General features: G+C 42.8%; 1 protein-coding gene across 1 annotated transcript in view; it reads left to right on the top strand.

Annotated features, from left to right (window-relative positions):
* Positions 1-22737, top strand: part of COL4A1 (collagen type IV alpha 1 chain) — a 239000-nt gene that overhangs the window by 207755 nt on the left and 8508 nt on the right. The window contains exons 40-49 of the mRNA XM_030568516.1: positions 410-508; positions 1785-1835; positions 2705-2890; positions 3905-4038; positions 11150-11222; positions 11912-11983; positions 12333-12461; positions 14455-14553; positions 20162-20374; positions 21817-21994. Coding sequence (XP_030424376.1) covers positions 410-508; positions 1785-1835; positions 2705-2890; positions 3905-4038; positions 11150-11222; positions 11912-11983; positions 12333-12461; positions 14455-14553; positions 20162-20374; positions 21817-21994 — 1234 coding nt within the window. The remainder of the gene's footprint in view (positions 1-409; positions 509-1784; positions 1836-2704; positions 2891-3904; positions 4039-11149; positions 11223-11911; positions 11984-12332; positions 12462-14454; positions 14554-20161; positions 20375-21816; positions 21995-22737) is intronic.

The raw sequence follows: 22737 nt of genomic DNA, 5'->3' as shown, positions 1-22737 counted from the left end.
GATGTGTACACCTTCAAAGTTGCAGCGCTGTAACTCCCTCACCAGCGCTGCAACTTTCTGATGTAGACAAGCCCTATTACTATAAGAAACTAAAACAGGGATCAGCAGCCTTTGGCATGCGGCCCGTCAGGGAAATCTGGTGGTGGGCTGGGACGGTTTGTTTACCTGCAGCGTCCACAGGTTTGGCCAATTGCAGCTCCCACTGGCCACGGTTCGCCATTCCAGGCCAATGGGGGCTGTGGGAAGCAGCGGCCAGCACATCCCTTGACCTGTGCCACTTCCCACAGCTACCATTTGACTTCAATGGGAGCAGCATCATAACGTAACCATAACATAACATAACCATTGAGAGAAAGATGTGTAAAAATCTGATGACTGGATTATAAAATGGCAATGAATGATTTTTCAGGTCAGCCTGGTTCTCAAGGTCCCTCTGGTGTCCCTGGACAGAAAGGTGAACAAGGTTATGATGGAATACCAGGTTCGCCTGGAGCAAAGGGTGATCCAGGTAAGCATCATGCCAGGTACCCTTCTTTTGTGTTAAAATGTACATATGTGTCAGATATTTATTACAGAAATGCACAGGAAGTGTCTGATTGCACAGTCAAATAAGATGGAGGACCATGTAGTTTTTAAGTACTTACATTGGGAGGATTATATACTGAAGTTTGTATAATGCCTTGCAAACTACTATAAAGCTGGTGATTTGGACAGAAAATTTCTTAGGAAATTGGTAGGTCTGGTCTCAATACTGACATTTTCCCCCAAAGAAATTTGCAACAATAATCTTTGTTTGAAATATTTCAGTAAAACAAATTGTTGGTTTTTCATGACGAAGTTTTGAGCTGATTTGTAATGAAAACTTTTACTTCAAACAAACATAAAATGTCATTTTGGTTTTTAAAACCAAAATATGTAAACAACATTTAGTCTATATGAAACAAAAAAATTGTTTCAAAATTTCTGTGGGAAAAACTCATGTTTTCATCAGGATCAAGAATATCTCCTCTTAACTCCCATTGACATACGTACAAGGACTGCAGCATCAGACCCCTAAAGTGGGCATGGATATTTAAATCCAACAGAATGTTATATTCTTCACATGAGCATTCCTGAAAAGGTATAAATTGGAGGGGAAAGAACCATGTGTACAGTTAGTGCAGTTTGGACCAAATCTTGAGATCCTTACTCAAAATTTCAATAAAGTCAAAAGGGGTTTGCCTGAATAAGGACCTCACAATTTGGCTCTTTATGACTTAATGAGATGCAAAAAAAAAAAAAAAAAGAGACTGAGCACCCTGCACCAACCACCATCAACAAATTATACCTAAACTAACGAGCATTAGTTAGCCCTCACAGTAAGTAATCTTCTCTTAGTTCATGTAGCGCTAGGGAGTCCTGAACCAGCTCTGATGGAGATGAGCGCCTTTAGTTAGTTGCATAGTGCATCAGTGTTAGCTTGATAGAAAAACTTTTGCAAAATCTGGCAGTATTTTCAAGATTTGCTGTTTAGGAAATCTTTTCTCATAACCAATTTGCTGTGAAATTTTGGAGCTGTCTCATCCTTTCTTCATTATTGGTATGGTAGTGGTACATAGGGGCCTCATTCACAGATAGGGCCCCATTGTGCTAGACACAGTGAAATACATAACAGAAAGACAGTTCCTGCCCAGAAAACCTTGTGCATAAACCATTCACTTCCAAGTGCTGGTGTCTGTTTTTGTAATAAATATTAATTATGCATTAAATGTAACTACTGTCTTGTCTTACTTTTACTGCTGTAGGTATTCCAGGTAGAGGGCTTCCAGGATTTCCTGGTGCAAAAGGAGATAAAGGTAATATAAAATAAAAAAAGTTTTTAAAACTTAATTCTGTAGTTCAAACACATGTGCAACTGCATTCTCTTATGTACTCCACTATTTAAATCTGGAAGCAAAAACTTGAGGTGTCAATTATTAATTTTTGTTATAGTAGCAGCATCTTAGACATCAATTAGATATGCCCTGAATAAGTAAATATTCTTAGTGTGGAATTTACTGCCAGCTGTGTTGTGGTGAGAACTCCTTTATTTGTATTGCATGGAGTGCTTTTGAATTTGAAGTCCTTCTGTTTCCATACTAATTTTGTAAAAATCAAAGTCTAGCTATTTTTCCTTTCTTTTGCCATGTTATTTTACTTTATTGTACATATTTTCACTAGCCAATAAAATACATTGAGTGAGCAATGAAAGTTTTAAAATAAGCTTTAAATTACCTATTTATACAAACTTGGAAAAAAAGTCATATGTTTTAAATGTCGATCTTGGTAAATCTATCCTCTTCTTCTGAACTAAACCCTGTTATCCTTACCCAAGCAAAACTTCCATTGCATAGACACCAGTGGAATTGTGGCTGATTAAGGACTTTAGGATTTAGCTCATAAGAAGGTTTAGGTGTGAGTGCAGTGGATGAAGGTGGTGGAAGTGGGTGAGCAATAAGCCGCAAGCAATTTAGCTAGCCAGACCCTTCAGTTAAACTGACCATTTCTTTTACCTGTTTCATGAAGATCTGGTAGAGGATAATGAAATTTCCTAAAAGAATTTCATTGTAATCCAAATGTCTAAAGGAAGATAAATATTTACCATAGAAATAAAGGTTATCAGCCCATAATGATGCAATGATATCATACTTTGTCTAACTACTCTGGGGGCTGTTTTAAATCTTAGGTGCAAAAGGCGATGTGGGTTTTCCAGGATCCCCAGGAAGCCCGGGGATTCCTGGCTCAAAAGGAGAAGCAGGATTTGTTGGTCCACAAGGTCCTCCAGGCCAACCAGGCACTCCCGGACCACCAGGGAGATCAATGGAAGGTCCTAAAGGAGACAGAGGACCCCCAGGTCAACCTGGACTTTCAGGTAAGTTATTAAAAATCTATGAACTGTAAAATATCTAATATTTATGGTGATGATACGAGTTTATTATTTATTTTTATTACTAGTCGGTACTAAGGATATTAGTGATATCTCCTTTCTATTAATAATATAATTTCATATTGTTTTGTATTCAAGTCTTTATTATGTTTCTTACCCTTTTATAGATTTTTTTTTTAATATAAATTGAAATCTTCCTAGTTGTCCTGGAAAAGCATTCTCCCAATGGACAGATTTGCAGTGTATCCTAAAAGTGATCTGTCTTTGGGGTAGTTAAATCTCTCCTCTTAACTCATTCCATTCGTGAACCCCCTTGACCCAGAGCACTTTATCTGCAACTCCGACGTGCTTCATCTAGGGTTTTATTAGTGGCTTTGTACCAGAGAGTGCAGTCGTCTTTGGCAAGCCATAGATGGACGTACCATAGCTGATGCTGCTGGGTCCCAGCCTGATGATGTATTTGAAAATTGGGGATAAGGCCTTGAGTTGGCAGTGGAATTGGATTAGAAGCCAATGGCGAGTGTGGAACACAGGAGTGATTAGCTCATAGCACCATGGGTTGCCAAGTTCTGCATGAGCAGTAGCCTCTGCATTGCTTCTTTTTCTGCCCCAGATACAATGAATTACAGTAATTCAGTTTGGAGAAGATTAATATGTGGATCACTATTGCAGATCCTTGTCCAGAGAAAATGTGAAGCCTCCTAGCTTCAAATAGCCTAAGGAGAAATAAGGTATTTCTTGATCCTTTCTCAACCTGCTTCTCCAGTAGCAGTGGTGAGCTCAGCAGGACTCTAAAGCTCTGAAACTATTAGAACTGGAAACTGAACCATTGGATAAGTAGGTCCATGACCTAGCTAGCTGTTGAAGCATTCCTGCTCCTTACCAGCTTTACTTTGATCTTGCCCACCTTTAACTTGAACCACCTGGTCCTAATCCAAATACTGATGTCTTATAGAAAGCAAATTTGCCAAGAAACTTTTGCCCACCCCTCCATTGTAGGTCTACCAGGTCCAATGGGACCACCAGGATCTCCGGGCCTGGAAGGAGCCAAAGGAGAAAAAGGAAACACTGGCTGGCCTGGAGCACCTGGAAGACTTGGAATCAAAGGTGATCCGGGATTCCAAGGCATCCCTGTAAGTTACTTTAACTACCTTAGTGATTTCTCCAGTGTATCTCAGTAGCACATAGTGGTCATTTTAGTTCTTCCAATTAATGGATGTATTAATCAAATATATTTCTTTTTCAAACTAATAATACTTTATATCCAGAATGCTTTCAGACTCTCTGCTGACTGTGTAAAGTCTGTTTCAAAACATTTCAATTCTCTGTTTTAAGGGCTGCCTAACAATGAGCTAATGAACTTATTAGAACTTTGTAGGCAGAAAATAACACCATACAGACAACCAGCATATAGTTTACAGTGTATTAATGGTACAGTGTGGCTACAGCTCATCAATGAGTTGCAAAATAATTTATACTTCATTTTAAAGATTGCATATTTCACAGTAAATTGCATACTGAAAATATCTGAGCTATTTGGATAAGATATGAAACCTTTCGAATAAAGTAAGTGGGCTTTCTGTTCTGTCAATGATGAACTATAGCTGTTGATGTAGAAATTGAAACAAGTAAAGATATAAATACATTTTTGTCATATATCAGTCCTCTCCTCCCAGCTCCTAAAAAAATCCCTTCAATACTGCTGTGCATCTCCACCTACTAGAAAGAATGAGGTGAAAATCTCTGTCCACTAAAATCTACAAGGCTGTATACTAGGGATCTCAAATTCAAATTACCACGAGGGCCACATGGGGACTAGTACATTGGCCAGAGGGCCGCATCGCTGAAACCTTTTCATACAACGATACAAAAGTGTAGTCAAAAATGAAAAAAATGAAGAGTAATGTAGTATGCTATTAAAAGTCAATGTATTCACTTTTTTAAAACTGTAATGTGAAGGGAGGTTTTAATAAAATTTAACTCCTGTAACTATTCCTTATGTGGTCAGTCTCAAACACATGGCCTGTGGAGTTATTTCTTGCAGCCCGCCATAGTTGCCAACTCTCTGCTTCACTGTATAACCCTTTTCATTCCCCCTGGTCACAGCACAAAGTTGAGAGGAAAACTGAGGCTCGCCTAGGAATTATAAAAATGTTACAGAAAATTTCTACTTCGTCACAGACGCTGTCTAGTGTCCCAACAGAGAGACCCCTGGCCAATGGGATGGGGGACCTCTGGGTGCCCAGCACCCCTAACAAAGAGACCCCTGGGCAATGAGGGATGGTGCCCGGTGCCCCTAACTAACAGTACTTGGCAGTAACCCCACCAGCACCCCGCAGACCACTGTGGAGATGTAGACCTCTGACATGAACAGTGAGGAGGAGGGAGGGAGATGCGGTGGGGCGGGGCAATCTGGCTATGCCATGAGCCAGGACCTGTAGAGACTCTGCTGCAGCTTATCCAGTCCCATTAGCCAGGCATGGGTGAGCTCAGTGGAAGACATGGAATCTTGGAAAAGTGAGTGCATGCATTTTCCCTTTTAATGTTTAAATGTAAAGATGGTGCCTGGTCCATCCCAAGTTACTAAAGACCTGTATCGACTTTTCATTATTTTACTTATCTGAGAAGAGGTAGTAGTACAACAAACGGAGATAGATTTGTTATCTTCTTTTCATTCCCCTATAGGGTTAGGTGTTGGAGGCCCTGCGGAGCAGGTTGTTGATATACCTAGGAATGTCCCTTGTGTCCTCCTGAGAGATCTTGATGAAACTTTCATAGAGTTATTCTGCAGTTCTCTCCTGAAGGTTTCTAGGGATGTCCATCTTATTTCTTCTTCAGTAGTAGGACACTTTTCCACACTGCTCAGCGATGATTTTGGCAGGCACCATTGTATTAAGCAGGCTAGTGGCATGTGGTCTGGGGTGGCTTTGGGATTCCTGCAAAGGCTGTGTTTTCTGTGTCTCTGTGACACTCAGGAGTAAGATATCAGCTAAAATCACCACCACCTGTGAAAAATAGTGCCAGCACTCAGTGCCGTTGCCCTGTACTCGTACCCATTGAAATAGGGACCATATTGTTTTATGCAACCAAAAATGTTAATATCCTCCTCCTTTTCCCTGCATCTGGCCTCTCACTGACAATACTCACCATGGCTGGGGTGGGAGAATAGTGCTGTGCAGAGGCGTGCCGCAGCTGAAGTAGCAATAAGTATGTCTTATTACAAATTTTTATGAGAATGAGGGAAGGGAGTTTTGAAGCTTATGTTTCACTTTCCATTGTGACTGTGCATACAATTATACATATTTCCATTTTACCTGGAGCTGCTGCTGTTGCAGCCTTGAAGAGTGACCCTTCACACCTGGGGAATGCCGGACCCTATTGAAGAGGGGAAAGAAGAGGATGAGGGATGATATGTTCTGTGAGATCTTGCAAACCAGTGCTGCACTGGACTGTGAACAAAGGGTCTGGTGGGCTAACATGGCAGACAGCATGGAGAGGGATAGAGGACAGGAGAACGTGGAGAAAGACCAAAGAATCTCTTCAGGAAAAAGAAAGAGAGATGCACCAGGACATAATGAGGCTTCTCGGGCAGCTAACACAAATGCTGCTGACCCCAGCTGACCAACAATCACAAACTTGCCACCCTTCACAGTCCCTGGAGAAGTCCATGGTGGCAGCTCCCTGCGCCCCTCAAAAATCCTCTTGGAACCATGGATCTCATCCCTAGCCCTACCACTCCATGCCAGGGGACAGTAAGGACAACCACATCTTCACATCCATGACCTATGAAAGGCACAGTTGGTGTATGTATCCAAAATGGACTGCATTTCTGCACTGAAATGGACAGAACTGCTTGCTGCCTTTCTAAATTTAAAGTTGCGTTCAGCTAATTTATGTTGGAAGTTTGTATTTTATTGTTCCTTTTCCTTCACATTATTTCATTTCACAGCTTTTGTCAGTGAATGCAGGTCTATATTTTGAAAATAAATTCATTGTTATGGTTCACACCACATACTGCAGAATGTGTGGCAGGATGCAAAGCTCCTAGAACTTGTAAGTGTACAGTACCCCAGAGGTCATAGGTTCAAGGAAACACCCAGTCAGAGGTGTAAATGTACAACAAGCACTGCATAATTCATAGTTTCAGTGAAAGGCAGTGTAATAGTTATAAATGTGCAATAAAACAGAATAATTCATAGGTTCATTATAAGACAAAAAGAGTTCTATGTATAAATGTACACCAAGCACAGTTCCTAACAGCTCACAACCCTTCAGGGCCAGAGCACAGTCAAGCACAGCACATTACTGCGCCTGACCATGGAAATGCTCTTTCAAAGCCTCCTGTAACCAGGGCCGGCTTTAGGCCAATTCAGCCAATTCCCCTGAATCGGGCCCCGCACCCAAGCCCCGTACGGCGTACCGGCAAGAGCTGGTGCACTGTACCAGGATGGCCTGGCTTCCCCAGGAGGCAATTTAAAGGGCCTGGGGCTCCCAGCAGGGGCTGTGGGGCTCTGGGGGCTATTTAAAAAGTCTGGGGCTCTAGTTGCTTCTACCGCCCTGGCCCTTTAAATAGCAACTGGAGCCCCACCACTTCCCCAGGGCTCCCTTGGCTATTTAAAGGGCTGGGGCAGTTGAAGCAGGGGAACCCGGGCCCTTTAAATAGCCCTAAGAGCCCTGGGGTAGCAGGGGGCTCCAGCTGCCTCTGCCGCCCCAGTCCTTTAAATAGCCCCCAGAGCCCTACCCCTTCCCCAGGGCTCCCTTGGCTATTTAAAGGGCTGGGGCAGTGGAAGCAGGGGAGCCTGGGCCCTTTAAATAGCCCCCAGAGCCCTGGGGTAGCGGGGGGCTCCAGCTGCCTCCGCTGCCCCAGTCCTTTTTAAATAGCCACCAGAGCCCTGCCCCTTCCCCAGGGCTCTCTCAGTTATTTAAAGGGCTGGGGTGGTAGAAGCAGGGGAGCCCCGGGCCCTTTAAATAGCCCCAGAGCCCTGAGGTAGTGGGGGGCTCCAAGGGCTATTTAAAGCGCTGGGGCTCCAGCTGCCTCTGCCGCCCTGGTCCTTTAAATAGCCATCAGAGCCCCGCCATTTCCCCAGGGCTACCTCGGCTATTTACAGGGCCGGAGCAGTGGAAGCAGGGGAGCCCCGGGCCCTTTAAATAGCCCTCGAGTCAGGCTGCTGCTGCTACCCCAGTTAGGGAGGGCGGAGGAGGGGGCACTCACTGTACAGGGTGGGCTGTACCTGCACCCCCTGCCCGCAGACAGACCCTGCTGCACCCCCTGCCCACACCAGTCCCTGTCTTCAGCCAGCCCCGCACCCCCTGCCCTGCCTCCAGCCCCACACCAGCCCCTGTCTCCAGACAACCCCGCACCCCTTTCCCAGCCTGCAGCCAGACCCTACCTCCAGTCAGCCCCTGCCCTGCCTCCAGCCAGCCCCATGTCCACTGGTGCCCTGTGGTTCCCAGGGCAGTAACACTGCACACCTGCTTCAATGAGGGGGGCAGGGAGCAGCTGGGACCCACACATGTGCACACCCTAGGGTGACCAGACAGCAAGTGTGAAAAATCGGAACGGGGGTGGAGGGTAATAGGATCCTATATAAGAAAAAAACCCAAAAATCAGTACTGTCCCTATAAAATCAGACATCTGGTCACCCTAGCACACCCCCAGGGAGTGGCAGGGACCCACACATGTGAAACGGAACTCATTTCTAGTTCAGGCCCATCTTTTAAAAAATAACTTTAGGTAGGGTTAACATACATCCGTATTTTCCCAGATATGTCAGGCTTTTTGGTTCTTAAATCGCCATCTGGAAAATACAGATGTATGGTAACCCTACTGGAACAAAAAATACACACTGTGGCACATCTCTTAAATCAGAACTTTTTATAGGGAACAGTTGCGGAGAAATTAAAGGCTTTTTTTTCGTGTGTTTTTTTTGTAGTCATCCCTGCCAGGGCCCCACCGAAAACGTTCAAATTGGGCCCCGCACTTCCTAAAGCCTGCCTGTAACCACATAACTCCAAACTGAGGTCTTGTAATGGCCCTTGTGTTTGACTGTTCAGAGTCAGCAGACATCTCCTCTACCCTGGCAGCAACTCCCCTGCCCCCTTTGCCTCATATAGATAATGCAGCATACAACAGGCAGCTATAACCATTCAGCTATTTTCCTCACTGAGATCCAATCTACCAAATGCATTTTGTCATGCTTCATCTGTCATTTTGCACCTGCTGAGCTGGTAGTTGAATCTTTCCTTGGTGCTGTCAAAGGGGACAGTGTACAGCTTCATAAGCCAAGGGAGCAAGACTTAGGCTGGGTCTTCCAGAATCACTGTTGATATTTCAACATCACCACTGGCAATTCGGGGGTCAGGAAAGAATGTCCCTACTTGCAGCTTTTGGAAAGTCATGTGTTCTGAAAGACTCTACTGTCATGAACCTTCCCTGATCAGCCCTCATTTGATGTTGGTGAAGCATCCCCAGTGATCCACCGATGCTTGAATAACCATAGATAAGTCGCCATTTCTGTTGATGTACTCTGTGGCAAGGTGGGCCAGTGCCAAAATAGGGATATGCATGCTGTCTATTGCCGCACCACAATCTGGGAACCCAATTGCTGCAAATCCATCTACTATGTCCTGCCCATTTCAAGAATCACAGTCCTGCATAACAGAGGACAATGAATGGCCTTACACACTTGCATGACAACAGCCTCTACTATGGATTTTCCAGCTCCAAAATGATTTCCCACTGACTGGCAGCAATCCAGAAATGTAAGCTTCCAGAGTGTGATCGCCACTCACTTCTCAACTGTCAACACTCTCGCTCTTATTTTGGTGTCCATGTGCTGGAGGAATGGTGCAAGCTCGGAACACAAATCCAGAAATGTAGATTTGCACGTCCGAAAGTTCTGCAGCCACTGCTTGATGTCCGAAATCTGCATTATGGTGCAATCCCACCAGTCAGTGCTCATTTCTCCAGCCCAGAAACTGTGCTCCACCATTGGCAGTTGCTCCATGAATACCACCAATGATCTTGTTTTTCACTGTGTCCCTCAACAACTTGTCCTCAAATAAATTGTCATGTCTCCTGTTGTTATAGTTCTTCTTGTGGCTCTGATAGTACCAAAGAATCATGCAGCTTGTATTTGCAACACTCATGAGAATGGTACAGAGGTATGGCGATCCATGCTTCTGTCAGAGATAGCAAATACCAAACAATGCCATGTGGTTTGTGGGATCTTAAAAAAAACAACCACATAATTATGGGATATGGATGGCATTATAGGATATGAAGAAAGTTGCATGCTGGGAACTTGACTCCTAGCTCCCAGAGATCCTAGATGAGTTATTTATATAGCATAACACATTGCAAAAACTTCCCAGAAGGCAATGTGCCAGATGGCAGCACGTGATACACTGGGATACCGGCTCATAATGCACCACACTTTGCATCGACATAAGTATTCCTGGTGAGTGCATGCAGCGCCGATGTAAGCAGCCCAGTGTGCACGAGCATGAGCGATACACTAACTTTAGCAGTTGTATGTTGACGTAACTTATGTTGACCAAAGTTTGTAGTGTAGACATGGTCTTAGACTATTGTAAAACTGGTATAACCAATTTCACTGGAGTAGTTCATTTAGAGCAGTGTATGTGAAAGGAAAATCAGGCCTTGTGTGTTAAACTTCTTCGCTCCTAGACCAGATCAGCACTGCTGAAAAGACCAAGTCCTCTGCAAGGGAACTTGAGGCTAATGAGTAACTTTCATCTGATTCCATATATGTACTAATCCTTTCTCTGACCTGAAATATTCTATCTTCTCACTGGGGTCACCTGAGGCCAGCCCCCTGAGTCTAGGATACTCTGAGTGAGTGCTCTGTTTAATGATACTTGTCTCCTTTCTAATATTTTTTGATGGTGTCATTTCCTAAGACTCAAGGCCATTTGATTAGTTAAACTTTTATTGACCCATCTTATTTTGTCCCAGAGTGTTCCCAAGATAAAGCATAGCATAGCACAGATCATCACGCAGGCTGCTCTGCCTGCTTACCACAAGCCTTTGTTTCTGAACAAAGCCTTCTCATTTGAGCAACATAACATTAGAGAAGGACCATCTTTGGATCGAACGGCTTGTCTCTGAGTTTAGAAATTATTGACTTGAGTGTTTTTTACAGCTTTCCAAAATCACATGATTATTTGAGAAGTGTTTCATAGCAATATAGGATAACTCATGTCTGGCTTCTTCTTATACAGGGTAGTGCTGGTTTACCAGGAAGTATTGGTCAAAAGGGTGATATGGGACCTCCAGGAGTTCCCGGGTTTCAAGGTGAGGAGAAATACGTAATTTGTGTACAGGTACAAACTTATTGTTCTCTAACTTCATGTAAGGTAGAGGGAGAGTGTGCTTCTCCCCCCCACCTTTACCAAAAGAAAACATTCAATAAATGTTAATCTAGCATCTCACAAATACCGAAGCCTTAACTTTGAAGCTACTTCAGAAGCCAGAACAAGGACAACATGAATTTGTCAGTAATTTTTTCCCTTTCCTTGTTCTGTAGATTGTACAATTCATGTTTGTTTTTTGAAGAAGAATGAAAAATCAATGTCTATGTTCTAAGAATAGTCAGGGTTTCTTTGAGATGTGGTGTGACGTGCTAAACTTGAGGCTGCTTGCAAGTAGACAAACCTTTTCTATCACTTCCACTATCATTATTATGTTTATTAAAATTTTAAGTGTACGAAAGAATGCAGCTGTCAATACATTTAAAATGTATCTGAATTTAGAAACCTGACTGTGAATTTGTCTTCAGTTATCTTTTAATTGAATATTGATGGCAGTTTTATGTCATCACTTCATATGCCCTTTTCCTGCAAACATTAGAAATCAAAGGAACTGCTCATGTGGATAAAGTTCCTCATGTGTCTAGGCATTTGCAGGATTGGATCCATTATTCAGCATACACAGTTTTAAAACAAGAATTAATGACTTAAATTTTCTTGTACATTTGACTTCAGGTCCAAAAGGATCTTCTGGCTTCCCAGGTCTCAAAGGAGAACAAGGTGACCAAGGGTTTCCTGGCTCTAAAGGTATGGTAAGCTTATGTATTTTTCAGAATTTTAAAAAAGGTATTTTTTAACCTAAAGTGGCATTATATCACCCTTTGCATTTTGTACAACATAAAAAAAAACCAGAATGTGCAAGTGAGTTAATAGACTCTCAGCCTCAAAGTGTGCAGACTGTAAAGATAATTTACAATTAACTGTAAGCTCTTCACTCTTAGAACTAGGTTTCTATCCCAAAATATTTGTAGAGAGCCTAGCACAATGGGCCCAATCCTTATTGTGACCGTTGGGTGCTAATGCACAAAATTATTAATTATTTACATTGTCTGATAACAAACATTTTCTTTTGTATTTGCTTCATCACTTTTGACAGGTTTACAAGGTCCACCAGGTCCTCCAGGTCCATATCAGCTTCTTAAAGGGGAACCAGGTTTACCTGGCCCTGTCGGACCAGCTGGACTAAAAGGGCTCCCTGGACTTCCAGGTCCAAAAGGACAACAAGGTGAGAGGGTCTTAAAGTTGCATATAGGTGGTGCATAATGTAAAAAGAAGCTATGACAGGCTGAGCATTAGCAGGCTATTGGCATAAATTAAGCTCTGTCCAGCTGCTTCTCCAGTCATGTCTGTAGTGGCTGCCTATAGGAAAGTGATGCTTCTCTTTGAAGTCCCAGTACAACAGAGGTTCTCAAACTGTGGTCTGTGGACCACCAGTGCTCCGCGAGCTCCATTCAGGTGGTCCACAGATAGTTCCCTCTAAGGTGTGTGCCTGGGTGGCTGCACACGAGAGAGTGAAGGCCCACCCACCTAAGCAGTGGAGCCACGTGGCTCCACTAATTAGGTGTCTGGACCTGGAGAAGATGCACATGTAAGGTGAGGTGGTGGTCTTGAGAGGAATAGGGGGTAGATGGGAGGGGGCAGTAGGGTGAGAAGAGGGGGTGGGAGGAATTTGGGATGTGCAGGGCTGCGGCGGCCAGAGAAAGAGAAGACTTTCCCCAGCTCCAGGGCTGTGCCTGCCAGGGAGAGATGGCCCTCCTTCCCAGCCTCAGCTCCGTGGCTGCTGTGGCAGGGGAGAGACCCCATTCCTTCCCAGCCCCAGCTTGGGGGTGCCGCGGCCGGGGAGAGAGGGCACATCCATTGCATTAGAAAGGTAAGACTATTGATATTAAAATATGAGTTGTGTTGTTTATTTGTAGAACAAAAAAACCTTAATTATTATTAAGGTTTTTTTATATAGTGCTTTTATCCAAAGCGCTTTACAATAGTTAGCTAATGGTACAAACAACATTTGGAAAGATCATTAAGTGGTCCTCCGAGACCCTCAGTAATTTTCAAGTGGTCTGCGAAAAAAAAAGTTTGAGAACCACTACACATAGGAATGCCAAAAGCAGGTCTTCAACAAGGAGTCCCCACTTCCTCTCTTAGCCCAGCATCTCTGTGGAACTGAGCAGTATTTAGCATGAAACTTACATAAAACACTTAAACTGGAAAGTTTACATTTTTTAAAGAGATTAAGAGAAGCAGGGAGAAAGCGGGTGAGGGGTCAGGAAAGTAGAGGGCTGGCATAAGTGGGCGAGGGCCAGTAGCATTTTGGATTGGCAAGGGGGAGCATAGGAAGTTTAGTAGGGTTCCAAAATCAGTAACATTTTAAAGGAGAAACTCCTTCTCCCTGCTCTCCATTATTTTATATGGAGGTGATGGGGAAATAAGGTGAAAGACAATTTGTCTTTTTGCATTATCTATTTAACATAAGGGCATGATCATTCTTCTTGAGGTCATAGCCGTTCACTATTGTGAGTTGGTTAAATGGCTGTGAAATCATCCAAATGGCTTCACTGTCCAATTAGAATATGGCTTTGGCCAAAGGGAGTCTGTAGCCATGCTCCAGTAGTTATCTCAAAGCCTTAATGTCACACTGCAGTATATAGTATCTGCAGAAGAACAGGTGTAACTGAAATATCTGGAGCAGAGTGAAGTACTAGTTTGGTGCTGGTATTGTTAAACTGCATCCCCTACATACAGCAGTCTAAATGGGAGTGAAAACACACTCAAACAGCTATAAAATAAAGCACTGAACTAACAGGTAAAGCCAAAACCAATCTGGCAAAGACCTAGCAGGGCTGTGAATTTCCCACAACTTGTTACTGACTTTTGGCTCTCTTTATGGGCTTTTATTTGAAGCTTATTCAGCCTTGTACTCCTGCTGTCATAGAATGAGGAGAAAAGCCTGTGCGTCATCCTCACTGTCTGGACAAATGCTAGCAGGAAATCGGTTGCTACAGATGTGCACCTCCAGTGGCAATATTTTGATCTTCTCCCATCCCACACCCCTCAACACCCTTCCCCCAGCAGGCACCCTGACCTACCTGCTCTGGGTACTGGCATTTACCTGTAGGAACTGGGCATGTGCTATTTCTGTACTGCCACCCTATAATCCAAAAAACAATAACAAGTATGTCTCTATGATCCAATTGTAATTATTTCTTATATTTCAACAGGAGTGACAGGCCCTGAGGGTATACCTGGGCAATCTGGCATTCCAGGATTTGATGGTCAGCCTGGTCAGAAAGGAGAACCTGGTCCTTCTGGTCCTCCAGGTAGGTCTGTGTATTCTTTAAATACTCTGTTCTTCATTAGAAAGGGACTATAAAAGATTGCTTATTAAGAAAAATAAGGTTAGTAGTTGGATAAAGATGGCACAAGAAGCAAAGACACATAACAAAAACACGTGTAGCATTTAAAAGTACATGGTCATTGAAGGATTTTCTGGCACCTCCAAGAGATTTTTTGATGTAATTTAGTGACAGATAAGGCTATTTCACATAGAATTAAATGGCCATGTGTTATTTGCCCCAGTCCTTATAAAAGATGGGGGTAGATCAGATACCAGATAAATAAAATACAGCTACAGTGAATAAAAGATGTACAGGTTCAAAACCTCCACCTTTCTGTTAGGGTAGAGTTACCAGTTACAACTGCAGGAGAAGATGTGTTAGATGCAATTGTTAATAATGCAAAGACTCTGGATTTGGAGAGATTACCTGTGGAATTTTATAATACCTTTATTGAGTGTCAAGCGTCTTATTTTACATGGCTTAATCTAGAAAAGAGATGACTCAGAAAGGAAATGTTCACAGTCTAGAAATATCTTCAAGATAACAATATATTCAAAAGAATGTGTTATTCATAGTCCTCAAAGTGATAGCCTGGTGATCAGGAATTGAGAATTTAAGATCTCTGCCTAGTTTTAATGAAACAGAAGTTAATATGGTACTTTGATTTAATTGATTTTTTTTAACCTAAATAGGACCTGAAAGAGTATTTTTATTTTGGTTTACATTGAAAGGATCTCTAAAAGTTTAAGCCTGATGTTTAGCAGCACTTTTAAAAGCAAAGAAAGTAACAGAGATTTTGAATAAATGAAAAAATCACTGCACAAGAAGGTGATGAATTAGGTCACCATTAGGAACACTGTGCTCAATTCTGGTTGTCTTATTATAAAAGTGGTGTTACAGAGATGGAAAAGGTACTGCAGAGGATAGCCAGAATGATTCAGTTATTTGCTGAATTTAGTTCTACAGCAAGGCAGAGAGACTAGGCCCTCTATTCTTTGGAAAGGAACAGGGCTGCCCAGAGCACTTAGGGGGCCTGGGGCAAAGCAATTTCAGAGACCCTTTCCATAAAAAAAAAAAGTTGCAATACTATAGAATACTATATTTTCGTGGGGGCCCTGTGGGGCCTGTGGCAAATTCCCCCACTTGCTCCCCTCTCCGCCCCAGCCCGGGCAGTCCTGGGAAGGAAGAAACCTCAGTGAAGTATGTACAGTTCTGATGGGAATAGAAAGGATAGAAGCTACAAGAGTATCTGATTTTCTGTCAGTTAGAGGCATAAACCAAACTAGGGGAAAGTCAGGTCCCAAAGGAGTCTAGGCAGAACTTCAGTAGACAGCACTGGTGGTAGACCGTGTATGGAATTCTCCACAGAAGGCAGCAGCAGGAACAGCTTTAATTAGGGTTAAAGGCAGAGTTAGATAAGTGTTTGGAGCAGGGGAATTGGGACACACACATACGACATTACAGAACATACAAGAGAGTGTGAGAATCTAGCCTGGGATGACCAACCCTTATTAATCCCTACAATATGTTTGTTTATATAAGTCACTCCATGATAAAAGAATAGATTGTTTGGATTGGATTGGAAAATTATAAAAACAAAAATGTGCAGAGGAATATTAGTAAACTAACAAGATTATAAGCAATATGTTGTATCTGTGTTGGTCCTAGGGCATGAGAGAGGCAAGGTAGGTGAGATAATATCTTTTATTGGACTAACTTCCGTTAGTGAGAGAGGCAAGGTTTTGAGCTTACACAGAGCTCTTTTTCAGGTCACCTTGTCTCTCTGAGATGATAAGTAATTGTTTCAGTTGAACTGATTGATCTGTACAAAGCATTTGCAGTATTGTATGTTAAGAACACAGCATAGTACAGGGATCGGCAACCTTTGGCATGCGACACGCCAGGGTGCTTACATGCTACGTCCGCAGGTTCGGCCAATTGGCAGCTCCCACTGGCCACGGTTTGCCGATCCAGGCCAATACAACCAGCACATCCCTTGGCCCATGCCACTTTCTGCAGCCCCCATTGGCCTGGGACGGTGAACCGCAGCCAGGGGGAGCTGCAATTGGCCGAACCTGCAGACGTGGCAGGTAAACAAACGGGCCTGGCCCGCCAGGGTGCTTATCCTGGCGAGCCGCATGCCAAAGGTTGCTGATCCTTGGTGTATTACTTACAATCCATGGTAAAGGACACTTCAGAAAAACCTAAGAAAGATAGATAGATAGATCTGAAAATAATAGATGATAGCAATTCTAACAACTATAATCACAGAATCATAGAATATTAGGATTGGAAGAGACCTCAGGAGGTCATCTAGTCCAATCCCCTGCCCAAATCAGGACCAACACCAACTAAATCATTCCAGCCAGGGCTTTGTAAAGCCGGGTCTTAAAAACCTCTAAGGATGGAGATTCCACCACCTCCCTGGGTAACCTATTCCAGTTCTTCACCACCCTTCTGGTGAAATAGTGTTTCCTAATATCCAACGTAGACCTTCCCCACTGCAACTTGAGACCATTGCTTCTTGTTCTGTCATCTGCCACCACTTAGAACAACCTAACTCCATCTTCTTCAGGTAATTGAAGGCTGCTATCAAATCCCCCCTCACTCTTCTCTTCTGCAGACTAAATAAGCCCAGTCCCCTCAGCCTCTCCTCATAAATCATGTGCCCCAGCCCCCTAATCATTGTTGTTGCCCTCCACTGGACTCTCTCTAATTTGTCCACATCCCTTCTGTAGTGTGGGGACCAAAACTGGACACAGTACTCCAGATGTGGCCTCACCAGTGCCAGATAGAGGGGAATAATCACTTCCCTCGATCTGCTGGCAAGGCTCCTACTAATACAGCCCAATATGCCATTGGCCTTCTTGACAACGAGGGCACACTGCTGACTCATATCCAGCTTCTCGTCCACTGTAATCCCCAGGTCCTTTTCTGCAGAACTTCTGCTTAGCCAGTCAGTCCCTAGTCTGTAGCAGTGCATGAGATTCTTTCTTTTTAAGTGCAGGACTCTTTGTTGAACCTCTTATAATAATCTTGCAAAACAAGTTCCATTATAATTTCCTTTTTTTCACACTCCTGTAACTTTCTGAAATTTTGGGGTTGAAATTTTATGCTTGGGGGGATAGATCAGTGGTTTGAGCATTGGCCTGCTAAACCCAGGGTTATGAGTTCAATCCTTGAGGGCCCCATTTAGGGATCTGGGGCACAAATCTGTTTGAGGATTGCCCCTGCTTTGAACAGTGGGTTGGACTCAATGATCTTCTGAGGTCCCTTCTAACCCTGATATTCTATGATTTTTGGGGGAGGATAGCTCAGTGGTTTGAGCATTGGCTTGCTAAACCCAGGGTTGTTAGTTCAATCCTTGAGAGGGCCAGTTAGGGATCTGGGGGGAAAAAATCTACTTGGTCCTACTAGGGAAGGCAGGAGACTGGATTCAATGACCTTTCAAGGTCCCCTCCAGCTCTGTGAGATAGGTATCTGCCCACAGAGGAATAGTTTGAGAAAATTTAGACAAAATCTCTTCAGCCATATGAATCATGAGAACATAAAGAAACATTTTCCATTTTAAAAATAAATAAAATAGAATCATCTTTCTTATCCCATGGGGCTTACTCAAAAATAGATGAACTTTTGGATCTGATGACTGATTAGGCTATAATGAACAGTTTGTGATTTGCTACATTTGAAAAAAAATACATAAAATTACAAATACTTGAAAATGCAAGACTCCAAATGCATAGAAGAACATTCTGTCAGTGCACATCGGTCTGACCAGCAACCACTGAAGTCAATAAGAGTGTTGTTTTTTTACTTCAGTAGGCACTAGTCAAAGCCTAAGGTTACGGGTGTAACTTCACTGACTTTATTTACATTGATGAGAGATCAAAAACATGCCATTAAAGATAGTCATGGTGCCCATGAATTGTTAGTGTTAGCTCTGTACTTTTTAGTAGGCACTCATACCATTCCCAAAGTTTGTTAACTGCAGAGGCTGAATACATGCTGAAGGAGGTGGTGCTAGCAACTTGTGGAGGCTGCACTCCTTGGAAACTTTGGTCAATTTGTTTGAATGAAGCAACAAAGAAGTTGTGCTGGGAAACATGGCAGACAATTAACACAATCAGAAGTTGCAGCTTGTAAGATCTGCCAGCAAACTAGTTCTTCACTGAGGATTTGACAGGCCCCACAACACATGAGACCTCTGCAGCTCTATTCCTCTAAAGCTTAGAGATCCACAGGACCTGAACTTTTGAAAAACATCAAAGGACATATTTGAATGGAGGCTTCACTATAGCTATGAGTCAAGCATCTTACAAGTACCACTGACAAAGCCTGGAGATCTTGCAATCTTAATCAAATCAAATCCTTTAGGATTGTGCAGCCTGCTTTTCCAGTGCAGCTAGCCCATAATGATGGCTGGGGCAGAGGCAGGCCTGAGGAAGAGGCCCACTTCCGTGCTCCCTTTGAGGTGATGCTCATCCCTTACGAGTGGAGGAGGGGGGCAGTCTCTGTGCATCCTCAAGCACAGAAGCTGTATTTTTTCCCTGGTCCTTGCACGGGGCTGGCACAGGAAAAGGCTCCATCCACCCTCCTACTCTTCCCCCCATGTACACGCTCCCATTACAATCTGCCCTCTAGTATCTTCTGGTCCTTCTAACCTCAGAAAATGTAAACTTCCATGTACACCTCTACCCCGCTATAATGCAACCCAATATAACATGGGTTCGTGTATAGCGCGGTAGCAGTGGGGCTCTGGTGGCGCTTTAAAGGGTCCGGGGCTCCGGCTGCTGTGGGGAGTCCCGGGTCCTTTAAATCACCGCCAGAGCCCTGCCATCCCTACCCCAATATAACAGGGTTTCAGCTATAAAGCAGTAGGAATATTTGGCTCCCCACGACCGCTTTATAGCAGGGTAAAGGTGTATTATGTGTATTGTAAACAACATGGATGAACAAAATGGGCACTTTAACAGTGCAAGAGAAACCTTTATTTTACAGAACTTGCTGATGTCTGAGTGCTTATTTCCCCCGTCTTAATGTTGCACTCAAATTTTTTGTTGTTTTTTCATTTAATATGTGTTGTAATTTCAGACAGTTCAAATTCTTAACCGTGATTGCCTGGCAAGCAGCAGTTCTCTAGTTCCCTTTCCTTGCTTTAATTTCAGCTCCATCAGAAGTTGGCACACTTTCTCTGAAGGCAGTTTTAGAGACATTTAATAATCATTCAGAGTACTTTGGTTTCATTTACTTACATTGTCTACATTATTTTCCTTTATATGTTAGAGTTTAAGAAATTAAAGTAAAGTAGTATTGAACAATGCAGAGTAATTTTTCTCCCCAGATAAAACGTTTTAACTCTAGTGCAAGGTTAAATACAAAATACTATACAAATACATAAGGCATAATCATTGGTTTCCTGATCATTTAAAATTGTTATTATCAACACTGTGTGCAGTCTGCTCAACCGAGTGCGATAATACAGTAGCTGTATACATTGAAAATAAATATTCAATTGATGGCTCAGATTGGATTCTCTCTATCAACACTTCTAGAAATAAAAAAGAGGTAAACGTAACTTTCTGTCTTGTAGGTCCGCGAGGAGCCAGAGGTCCACCAGGCCCTGAGGGTTTACCAGGGTCTATGGGCCCACCAGGCACACCATCTGTCGCTCATGGCTTCCTTGTTACCAGACACAGCCAAACCATTGAAGAACCAGAATGTCCATCTGGAACTAAACTGATATACTATGGCTACTCCTTACTTTACGTACAAGGCAATGAAAGGGCACATGGTCAGGATTTGGGTAAGAAATCATAAAATAAATCAAATCAAATAAGATGTTAGCATGCATTACTGATGAGTGTGTAATGCAGCTTCATTTCATTACAAACCAAACAAATATTTATCTTATCTGTAGGCTTATACTACACTATGTAGAGCACAGACTGCATAATAATCACACTTACTTATAGCTATTATAGTGCTTTACCCTTTTCGAGCACTGCACAAACATGCACTGAGGAGCGTGATAGGACATACCCCCATCCCACAGGTGGAAAGGCTTAGGTGCACCTGCAGAACATGCTCCACCTGGAGGAGGAGAGCTTTAAAAGGTGAAACAAGCCACAGAAAAGGAGGAAAATTTGCCTGGGAACAGGAATACTGCTAGGGACTGCTAATGAGCTCTAGTAGCAAGGGGAGCTCAGTCTGAGGCAGGGGCCAGCCTTTCCTTCCCCTCGACTCGCCACACCTTCAGCTTTCGGCAGAGGAAGATTGACATTACAAGCTTATTACCGACAAGGGCCCTGAAGGGCTGCTTCCCATCAGTGACCTGTGGCGGGACCTGGAAAGCACCTCCAGGGACTATAGAGACAAGTGAACTGTAGTTGGACTCTGAAATGACCCCGACAGTGAGCTGAACACCTGCTGGGAATAGTGAGATTGCCCACAAGTGAGGCTCCCAAAAGCAGGGCTTAGATTCAGCCAGAGCTGTTCGGAGCAGAGCTCCGGTAAATATTTTCAACCTCCCTGGAGTTTTTATAGCAAGTTGGGGGTGGGGCCTGGGGGCCCCAGGAAAATACTCCATGAGAATTTAAGCCCTGCCCTTAGGGGACCTAGGGACAAGAGACTCAATGAAACTACAGCCGAGCCCAGGATGCAGGTCAGCCAACTACGAGGACACAATGACTTCTTTGACCAGAGAACCTCAGGCATTCAAGGCATTGCACATTTATAATATATTTGATTGCTAGTTTGGGTAATTACTAGCTAGTAATCAAAAATATCATCTTTGGTTAATGTAAATATGCTGGTGTTACTGAAAAACCCTTAAGTTTTGCATTCCCTGACTTTTTATATGTAAGTTTGTGATCTTATTGTTGCTTTAATGTATCTTTTGGCATCTGATAAACAAATATACAGTTCTAGAAGCAACCATTATATAAACTTGACCACCATGGAGCTGAGGGGAAAAAAATATTTTAAAGTCTGATTGGGGTCTGCCATTGGGATTTATACAGGAGCAAAACAAGTTTTCCCTCCCGTCTCAGACTCTTATCAGAACCTCCCTTATGCACTCACCATCCTGCTGGAGTGAGCCAGGAAGTGAGTCTCAGAGTCAAGGTTGCCACGTTAGCACTTTAAACATTGTGCATTGTCATCAAAATTGCACTGATTAAAATATGCCGTTGCCAAATATTCGCTCAAACGGAGTTTTACACATTAACCTTTTTCTTACAATTTCAGGCACAGCAGGGAGCTGTCTTCGTAAATTTAGCACTATGCCATTCTTGTTCTGCAACATCAATAACGTATGCAACTTTGCATCAAGGAATGACTATTCCTACTGGCTATCTACTCCTGAACCCATGCCAATGAGTATGGCACCTATCACTGGTGACAATATCAGGCCATTCATCAGTAGGTGAGTATTGCTCTTGCCACATTGGTTATGAATATGCAGAAGACCTAGTAAAAATAGAGCTGGTCAAAAAATTTTCGTCAAGCTTTTTTCATATCCCTCAGAATCTCCTGATTTTACTTTCAATTAAATGATTGGAATTTTTCCATATTGATTTGAATTAAAATGAAAATATTTTGAGTCCCTACACCTTTTCTGCTGGAAAAAGTAAAGAAATCCCAAGCCAAAAAAAAGGTTATTTTAATTCATATGAAACAAAAATATTTATTTTGAATTGATTCTTTGAAAAAATACATCAGGAAATTTTGAATTAAACAGACATTTTGATTTTTATTCAAAATTCCAAGGGAAAAAATAATTTCTGTTTTTATACTCAGCTCTATTTAGAAGTACTTTGTGGCTCAATATCTTTTGAAAATATATCAATATCTGTTTTAACTATCATGCAGTATGCTGCATTGTTTTGGACATTGCTTTGGTGCTCGAATACAACTAGGGTGAGTTTAAAGAAAACATTATTGCAAAGGAGCCGGGTGTGGTACTGTAAAGCAATCATTTACTATTTGTAGAACTGACTCATCAGCTAGTGTAAACTGATGTAGTTGCATTGAGCTCATTTGAGCTGCACCGGTTTATATTAGCTGTGGATTTGGTCTTATTTCTTTTTTTGAATTTACTAGCATAAACTGTGCCCTTATGTAACATGCACAAGGCTTAAGGCAGAAGAGATCACATGAACCTAGTGG

This window comes from Gopherus evgoodei, chromosome 1 (genome assembly GCF_007399415.2).
Source record: "Gopherus evgoodei ecotype Sinaloan lineage chromosome 1, rGopEvg1_v1.p, whole genome shotgun sequence".
Lineage (NCBI taxonomy): Eukaryota > Metazoa > Chordata > Testudines > Testudinidae > Gopherus > Gopherus evgoodei.
Note: the sequence above shows the minus strand (reverse complement) of the source record. Positions and strands in the feature narration are given on the sequence as shown.